The sequence below is a fragment of the Canis lupus genome, chromosome 5 (assembly GCF_011100685.1).
Source record: "Canis lupus familiaris isolate Mischka breed German Shepherd chromosome 5, alternate assembly UU_Cfam_GSD_1.0, whole genome shotgun sequence".
Taxonomy (NCBI): domain Eukaryota; kingdom Metazoa; phylum Chordata; class Mammalia; order Carnivora; family Canidae; genus Canis; species Canis lupus.
Genome location: NC_049226.1, coordinates 36,305,343 through 36,314,663, shown reverse-complemented (window position 1 = coordinate 36,314,663; position 9,321 = coordinate 36,305,343). Strand labels below are relative to the sequence as shown.

The 9,321-nt window shown below is 41.5% G+C and overlaps 1 protein-coding gene across 1 annotated transcript; it reads right to left on the bottom strand.

Annotated features, from left to right (window-relative positions):
- Nucleotides 1–1,737: 1,737 nt before the first annotated feature.
- LOC100685794 (elongation factor 1-alpha 1-like) lies at nucleotides 1,738–3,523 on the bottom strand. Its single transcript, XM_038535535.1, has 3 exons — nucleotides 3,368–3,523; nucleotides 2,984–3,188; nucleotides 1,738–2,810 (listed from the first exon to the last, which is right to left on the bottom strand). Exons 1-3 carry the CDS (start codon nucleotides 3,506–3,508, stop codon nucleotides 1,738–1,740), a joined length of 1,419 nt encoding a protein of 472 aa, XP_038391463.1. The 5' UTR covers nucleotides 3,509–3,523.
- Between the last annotated feature and the right edge of the window lie 5,798 nt (nucleotides 3,524–9,321).

Below are 9,321 nucleotides of genomic sequence, written 5' to 3'. Positions count from 1 at the left end.
TCTCTCTCTCTCTCTCTCTCTGTGTCTCTCATGAATAAGTAAGTAAAATCTTTAAAAAAATGAGTAAATGATAAATATAGATGGCTTATAAACCAATGATTCCAAGTCTCATTCACATACTAATATGCATTAAAATAATAATATATAATATTTCCTTAGAAATTTGACAAATATAAATACATCAGAGAATATGTTTTTCTATTTTTTAAAGATTTTATTTATGTATTTGAGAGAGAGAAAGAGCAAGCAAGAGAGAGTAGGGGCAGAGGGAGAGAATCTCAAGCAGATTTGGTACTGAGGGCAGAGCCCAACTTGGAGCTTGATCTCACAACCCTGATAGTTCATGAAACATATAGGTGCATTCTCATATCCGTTCAGAGTTGTAAGACTTTCACATGATGCTACATCAATATTTGTTATAAACAGCCAATTTGGGGGCACTGTACTGGGTCAGTGGAGAATGTGAAGTTTGATCTATGGGTCATGAGTTCGAGCCCCATTTTGGGTGTAGAGATGACTTAATAATTAAATCCAAAAAAACCCTAAAATTTCATAAACGACCAGAAGTTTTACTCCATTCTACCTCCTTTTATCACCTTCATGTCCTTTTATCATCCTTTTCCTTCCTAACAATCATCTCCATTTCCCCTTTCTTTGTATTTTCCTTTAAAAGAAACAAATCCTGGGGCACTTAGTTGGACTGGACTCTTGATTTTGGCTCAGGTCTTGATCTCAGGGTTGTTGAGATGGAGCCTCCCTCTCCTTCTCCCTCTGCCCATCCCCCACCTCATATAAATAAATAAATTTTCTAAAAACATAAATACACATTCTAAAAATCCAGACTATCTCCTTCTTTCTCCAAACTGTGGTTTCTAAACCTCTGAATTTGTACTAGATGATTTGTTGTGAGTGCTGTGTTGTCCTGTGCATTATAGAATGTTTAGCAGCATCTCACCCTGCCCCCAACTTCTACCCAGTAGATGCCAGGAACACCAACATCCCCACATCCCCATTGTGACAATCAAAAATGTCATCAGACCCTATGTCTCCTGTGGACAAGATCTCCCCTGGTTGAGAAGCGCTTATTTAAGCTTTCTTTTTATAAAAAAATTTTTAAGATTTTATTTATTTATTCATGAGAGACACACAGAGAGAGGCAGAGACATAGGCAGAGGGAGAAGCAGGCTTCCTGTAGGGAACCCGATGCAGAACTCAATCCCAGGACCCTGGGGTCATGACCTGAGCTGAAGGCAGATGCTCAACCACTGAGCCACCCAGGTGCCCCTGATCTAAGCTTTCTTTAATGTGAATTTGAAGTACATTTTCTTAATTTATTATATTCAATAATGGGAATTTAATTGATCCACTTCTTTAACTCGGGAGGATGGAAATGAACATTTGTCATTATTATAAAATCTAAATAAAGTTACTTTTTTACTTTTTTCATTAAACTTTTGTTTTAAAGGGTCTCAAAATTCTGTGATAGATTTTTGGTTAAGCTGTTTCCATTAAAAGGTACTGATTTTAAAAACTAATAACTTAAAACTGCCACACACGCACACAACAAAACAAATAGTCCACAAAACATTCTCCTTTCCTTCTGAAGATTTTATGATGCATTGTTATCATTAACCAGTCTTTTACTATTAAACTTAAATGGCCAATTGACACAAAGAGTTCTGAGACCGTTCTTCCACCACTGATTAAGACTAGGGTGGCAGGTATTGGGGATAATATTCATTTAGCCTTCTGAGCTTTCTGGGCAGACTTGGTGACTTTACCAGCTCCAGCTGCCTTCTTGTCCACTGCCTTGATGACACCCACAGCAACCGTCTGTCTCATGTCATGAACAGCAAAACAGCCCAGAGGAGGATAGTCAGAGAAGCTCTCAACACACATAGGTTTGCCAGGAACCATATCAACAATGGCAGCATCCCCAGATTTCAAGAACTTGGGACCATCTTCCAGCTTTCTTCCAGAACGGCGATCTATCTTCTTCAGCTCAGCAAGCTTGCAAGCAATGTGAACTGTATGACAATCCAGCACAGATGCATATCCAGCACTGATTTGGCCTGGATGGTTCAGGATAATCGCCTGAGCTATGAAGCCAGCTGCTTCCATTGGTGGCTCATTTTTGCTGTCACCAGCCACATTGCCATGACGAACATCTCTGACAGATACATCCTTGACATTGAGGCCCACATTGTCCCCAGGAAGAGCCTCACTCAAAGCTTCATGGTGCATTTCAACAGACTTTACTTCAGTTGTAACATTGACAGGAGCACAGGTGACCACCATGCCAGGCTTAAGAACACCAGTCTCCATTCGACCTACTGGGACAGTACCAATACCACCAACTTTGTAGACCTCCTGGAGAGGCAGATGCAAGGGCTTATCAGTTGGATGAGTTGGTGACAGACTGCAATCCAGAGCTTCATGCAGTGTGGTTCCGCTGGCATTCCCATCTTTACAGGTGACTTTCCATCCCTTGACCCAAGGCATGTTAGCAGTTGGCTTCAGCATGTTGTCACCATTCCAACCAGAAATTGTCACAAATGCTACTGTGTTGGGGTTGTAGCCAATTTTCTTAATGTAGGTGCTGACTTCCTTAATGATTTCCTCGTATCTCTTCTGGCTGTAGGGTGGCTCAGTGGAATCCATTTTGTTAACACCAACAATGAGTTGTTTTACACCCAGTGTGTAAGCCAGAAGGGCATGCTCATGGGTCTGCCCATTCTTGGAGATACCTGCTTCAAATTCACCAACACCAGCAGCAACAATCAGGACAGCACAGTCAGCCTCAGATGTGCCTATAATCATGGTTTTTTTTTAAGATTTTATTTATTTATTCATAGAGACACACAGAGAGAGAGAGGGGCAGAGACACAGGCAGAGGGAGAAGGAGGCTCCATGCAGGGAGCCCGATGCGGGACTTGATCCCAGGTCTCCAGGATCACACCCTGGGCTGCAGGCAGCGCTAAACCACTGCGCCACCGGGGCTGCCCTATAATTATGTTTTTGATAAAGTCTCTGTGTCCTGGGGCATCAATGATGGTCATATAATACTTGCTGATCTCGAATTTCCACAGGGAGATATCAATGGTGATACCATGTTCATGTTCAGCTTTTAGTTTATCCAAGACCCAGGCATACTTGAAGGAGCCTTTTCCCATCTCAGCAGCCTCCTTCTCATATTTTTTTAATTAATTAATTTATTTATGATAGTCAGAGAGAGAGAGAGAGAGAGGCAGAGACACAGGCAGAGGGAGAAACAGGCTCCATGCACCAGGAGCCCGATGTGGGACTCGATCCTGGGTCTCCAGGATCGCGCCCTGGGCCAAAGGCAGGCGCTAAACGGCTGCGCCACCCAGGGATTCCCCTCATATTTTTCGATAGTTCTTTTGTCAATCCCACCACATTTGTAGATCAGATAGCCAGTAGTGGTAGACTTGCCCAAATCTATGGGTCCAATGACAATGATGTTCATGTGAGTCTTCTCCATTCCCATTTTGGTTTAGATTTAGAGGTGGTTTTTACAACACCTGTGTTCTGGTGGCAAACCTGTTGTGAAAAAGCACTTTTTTACTTTTGACATGACCCACAATAATGTTTTTCTATGGGTTGGGGCCACACACTCCTAGACAAAGAAAAAGATTTCCTATTCATCATCTGAATGAAACTGGACAAGTTCATTAGCAAGTTCATATGGAAAAATAAACTGAAATAGTCCCCCACAAAAATCTGAAAAAGAAGAAAAATAAGGGAATTTAGCTCTGCAAGATATTAAAATCTTTTAAATCTACAACGAATAAAATTGTATGGAGCTGGCACATGAATAGACAAACAGATGGGACTAATTAGGAAGACCAGAAATAAACTCAAATGCTTATACAAATATAGTATAATTAGAGGCGCCTGGGTGGCTCAGTCGGTTAAGTGGTTAAGAGCCTGCCTTTAGCACCTCAGGGTCCTGGGATCAGGCCCCACGCCAGGCTCCCTGCTCAGCAGGGTGTCTGTTTCTCCCTCTCCCTCTGCCCATTTCCCTGCTCATGCTCTCTTTCTTTCATAAATAAAATTCTTTAAAAAAAAAATCACAAGGGGCACCTGTGTGGTACAATAGGTTGAGTCTAACTCTTGGTTTGGGCTCAAGTCATAACTTCAAGGTCGTTGAATGGAGCTCTGCTTCAGCCTCCATGCTCAGTGCAGAGTTTACTTAGGACTCTCTCTTTCCCTCTCCCTCTGCCTCTCCCCACCTCTCCTCTTTTTCTGTCTCTAAAATAAATAAATAAATCTTTTTTTAAGGGGGGAAAAAATCACAAGGAAAAGAAAATACATTTACAATACTGTACTTTATTGGGAAAAAAAATCAGGTATAAGTCAACCCGTGCATTTCAAATCCATGTTGTTCAAGGGTCGACTCTATGTTTTCAGGCACATGGAGGAAATCTTAGATCGTTGTTCAGTAGACTGCGAAAGAAGTCCAGATCCCACTTCAGGGTCAAGTACAACCCTGAATCCTTGTTTTCCGTCTCCCAGATGGGACTTGAGATTCTAACTCCCTCCATCCCTTCTTTTGCTCCCAGTCCACACCGGCTGTGATCTAAATAACTCTACTGCTCCTGTCATGTTTTCCAGGGCACTCAAAATTTCAAATACCATGTTCCCAATTTTGAACCATGAGATGTGAATTCTGGTTCTGGAAATATAGTTACAGTATACCTTGGCTCAATTTTGATCTATTGACCTTGACCAATTCCTTAGTATTTCTCTCTTGGGAGTTCCCACCACCATGAAATACATGAAAATGGAGAAGAAAAGTTCCTAGATGCCTACTTCCTCAGATGGATGAGCAAGATGTTAATGTATAAGGGTGCTGACCAGGAATAAGGCTCTGACAAGGCCAGTGCCCTGCTAAGTCTGCAAGTACTCACCCCTGCTTTTTCCCGAGTACCCCCAGACCCTCTGGCCAGCAAAGCTCTCAGGCATCCCCAATGGGCTCTAAGACCCAGAATCTAAGGTGGGCATCATTAGCCTCTCATCTCTTGTATTATGGATGATATTCCTGAGCAATCCTGTGCAAGTGTCTTCAGAGGTCAGGTAGTAAAGTACTGTGACTAGGTAGAGATTTGATTTAAAGGGATGATCAGGCTTACGGTGAGAGAGAAACATGCACCATAAAAGGCATTCACATTCAAAGAAAGAATTGTTAAAATTGTGCTTGCAACATGAAATACTGGCTGCCAGTTTGCAGCTCCTGGTTTGGAGGATCCACACTGGCATCAGAGAGAAGGGATCTTGGGTAGCATTCTAGAACCTATAAATAATGTATTCCAGGGGGGCCTGGGTGGTTCAGTTGGTTAAGCCTTTGGCTTAAGCCATGATCTGGGTCCTGGGATGGAGTCAGGCTCCCTGCCCATTGGGGAGTCTGCTTCTCCGTCTCCTCCTGCCCTTCCCCTCTCCACTCTCTGTTCTCTCTCTCTCCCTCTCTCTCTCTCTGTCTCAAATAATAAAATCTTTTTAAAAAAGAATACATTCCATGCCTACCTAATTATTGGTAACAATCTCCTTCCAAGATGGGCTCTTTTCTTTTTCGTACCTTTGGCTACATGCTGTTTCTTCTGCATGTCTCCGTGGGCAACCCAAATCTCTCTGTGGTGACCCTCTTCAGGACTTTCTAAGACAGGCTACCACTGCTGATTAATTTCATTTTCTCTCTGTTCTCCTAGCACTGCATAATGAAGAGGCTACATTCGGGGGGGGGGGGGGGGGGGAGTCTTTTTTTTTTTTAAATTGAACCCTGGTGTTGGGTTAATCCCAACTCTTTTTTCTGTGTGTTCTCCACTGTTCAGACCCTTTAGGCTAATTTGCAGTGACAGATGAGTCACCTGTCTTGCTATCTCCCCAAGGGAAGAAAGAGCTTGCTTCTCTTATTGATCTAGGAGACCTTCAGGAGTCACCACATGCTCCTGGATGCTTCTGTCAGAGAGAGAAAAGTTCAATCTGGAAAACCCAGTGCAGACAGAAGCTCAGCATGGGCAGATGTCCAGCCATCCCTAGCATCAGACAGCAGGGACAGATGGGGCTTCCCACTGTTCAATGCTGATGGGATTTTTGGGAGTTCCAGCCATCAAGAAGAGGTAAATGTCACAGGCATAGCAAGGGCAAGGGCTGGTTGTCCAATGTTGGCAGGATCATCAGCTCAGCAAAAGGTCATGCAGCCTAAAGCAAAGGAAGAGCATGGGTGCCAACAAGCGACCATGCAAAAAGCAGAAGTCAGTGGGCAAGAGGTCAAGATGAGGCACTTTTGGAGACCTGAGAAGGAGAATTGTGGGTGGCGGAAGGTTTAAGGGGGTCTGAGTCCTCTTACTCAATCCTGAAGGTTGTTACCTGAATAGAACCCTCCAGGTTTTCAAGGGGCCGTGGTCAGTTAATGAGATGAAGAATCACTCATAGTTTTTCCAGATCTGCATTTTTTCAGAAAAAAAAAAAAAAAAGGCTGGAGTTCTTTTTCTGGCATGAACTGAAATTCAAAAAGGCATCAACATATATATAGAGTCTCCATCAGGTTTGAGTCCAACATTCAGTGAATTTTAGACCCAACTCTCTCTCTTCATGGCAGAAACTGGAATCTTAGTATCTACAGGGACACAGATTAAGCTCAGAAGCACCGGCCGACCCTAAACAAACAGAAACAAAATAAAATAAAGCTCGGGCCTGTCACAGGAAACTGCATTAGCAGGAGATAGATGGGTATCTCTGTGAGAGGACATCCACAGTTTTCTTTGGGAATTACTTGTAATCTTGAAGAAATAGACAATATTTATTACACAATGCAGATTGTCATATTTTACATAACTAAATTCATTTAGTTGAGACTTAACCACATTTCTAATCATTCCAAAGTGTTTTTTTTTCCTTCTTCTCAGATATTTGGGCATTATGTAGAAACTCTGTGGCAAAAGGGCTTATGCTCAAATATAATAATTTTTTATTACCATTTTTTTCACAAATCCATTCTAAAATGGGTGGTGTATAAATATTAGGATACCAGTAACAGTGAGATTTTACTACATACCAACCAGGCATCATCATGGGCATTTTACATACATCATTTCAGTTAATTCTCTTAACAATCCTAAGAAAAGGGACACCTGGATCACTCAGTGGTTGAGTGTCTGCCTTTGGCTCAGGGTGTGATCCCAAAGTCCTGGGCTCGAGTCCCACATCGGGCTCCCTGCATGGAGCCTACTTCTCCCTCTGCCTGTGTCTCTGCCTGTCTCTCTCTGTCTCTTTCTCTCTCTCTGTGTTTCTCATGAATGGATAAATAAAAAATCTTTAAAAAATAAAAAATAAAAAAATCATATATCCAGGGACTCCTGGGTGGCTCAGTCAGTGAAGTGTCTGCCTTCAGCTGGGCTTATGATCCTGGGGTCCTGGGATCCAACCCCACATCATCCGGCTCCCTGCTTCTCCTTCCCACTGCTTGTGCTCTCTCTTTCTCTCAAATAAATAAATAAGATCTTTTAAAAAAAATCATATACCCAGAGGTGCCTGGGTGGCTCAGTGGTTAAGCGGCTGATTCTTGTTCTCAGATCAGGTCTTCATTTGAGAGTTCAAGCCCCACGATGGGCTTGAAGCCTACTTGAGGGGGAGAAAAATCAAATACCCAGGTCCCACCTGTCAGAGAATCAGATTATGGACAAAGGCAAGAAATCTGGACTTAACATGCCTTCTGTGTGAATCTCATGTGTGCAGCCAGGTTTAAGAAGCCTGATTTAGAGCAGTGGGCTTATGGGCTCTAGTCTTTTCTAATGAAGCACTCTTTACCAGTTAAAAAAAATTTGAGGATGAGGAAGCAACTATCTGTAGTTGCATTATTCATAAATAATAAACATGTGCTATTTTGCCTTTATATTCTATATTATAAAACATATGCAAAGTAAAGGTCAAGGAAGGCTGAGGTGAGAATACAAAATATTTGAAAAATATTTTTCTTATTGAGTAAAGTTCTCATAAAAATATAATGAACTGGCAGCCCTGGTGGCCTAGTGGTTTAGCGCTGCCTTTGGCCCCAGGGTGTGATCCTAGAGAGCCAGGATGGAGTCCCATGTCGGGCTCCCTGAATGGAGCCTGCTTCTCCCTCTGCCTGTGTCTCTGCCTCTCTCTCTCTCTCTCTCTGTGTCTGTGATGAATAAATAAAATCTTAAAAAAATAATGAACAATAAAATAAATATGCTGCATTCTCTGATCAAATCCTGGTTTATACTGTTGTTGTTGTTGTTGTTTTTTTAATGCTGTGTTGTACAGAGACTTGTCAGGTCTGGTTCTAAGTTTATTTTTGACATTAGTTTTAGTAGTTGCCATAAGTGAAAAACCGCACAAAACCTCCAAATGGAAAAAGTACATCACTGGCAGTACATACTCATTTTTCAGTACCATCTGCTAATTAAGCAAAAGTTTTTGATGAAATGGGGCAACTTGTTTCCATAGTCCCTGTTTTAAGTCAGTACTTCCTGCAAACTAATTGGAAGATACAATGCATTAAAAAAAATAAAAGAAAAAAAGATTTTACTTATTTATTTATTTATTTATTTATTTATTTAGAGGGTGAGTGGGGGGTGGGGCAGAGCAAGAAGAAGAGAGAGGATCTCAAGCAGGCTCTAAGCTGAGCATGGAGCCTGCTGCAGGGCTTGATCTGACCTAAGCTGAAACCAGGAGATGCTCAAATGACTGAGCCACCTAGGTGCCCCCAAAACATTTTTCATCAGACTTAGTACTTGATAGGACATTGTACAGCGTTGGGGGGCCTGGGTAGCTCAGTCAGTTAAGTGTCTGCCTTCAGCTCAGGTCATGATCCCAGGATCCTGGGATCAAGTCTCACGTTGGGCTCCTTGCTCAGTGGGAAGGCTGCTTCTCCCTCTGCTGCTCCCCCTGCTTGTGCTCTCTCTCTCTGTCAAATAAATAAATTTTTTTAAAAAGGATATTGTATGACCTTAAACATTGCTGAAAAACTATCTTCATGTTCTGGATATATATTTTTCCAGGATATATTATATATACATAGTTATATATATTATATATATGTTTGTGTATACAGCCTGTATGTAATCTCTATATATGTATAATTTATATATATTTAATAATATGTATATATACACTGTCACATTACATACATATTTACATAACATATATATACTTATATTTACCAGTGTAATTATATATACAAATGTATATATATATATCCTTACATACAGCATATATAAGTAAACATATTTTTGTGTATATAAGCACATATAGTACATACAAGTATACATATATAGT

Bases quoted from the DNA above. Each gene is read 5' to 3' on its own strand.
- LOC100685794 (XM_038535535.1), bottom strand. From the start codon at position 3,508: ATGGGAATGGAGAAGACTCACATGAACATCATTGTCATTGGACCCATA. The intron at 3,189-3,367 runs GTGGCGCAGCCG...AAAAAATATGAG, and splicing joins AATATGAGGGGAATCCCTGG to AAGGAGGCTGCTGAGATGGG. The intron at 2,811-2,983 runs GTTTAGCGCTGC...CCATGATTATAG, and splicing joins GCAGCCCCGGTGGCGCAGTG to GCACATCTGAGGCTGACTGT.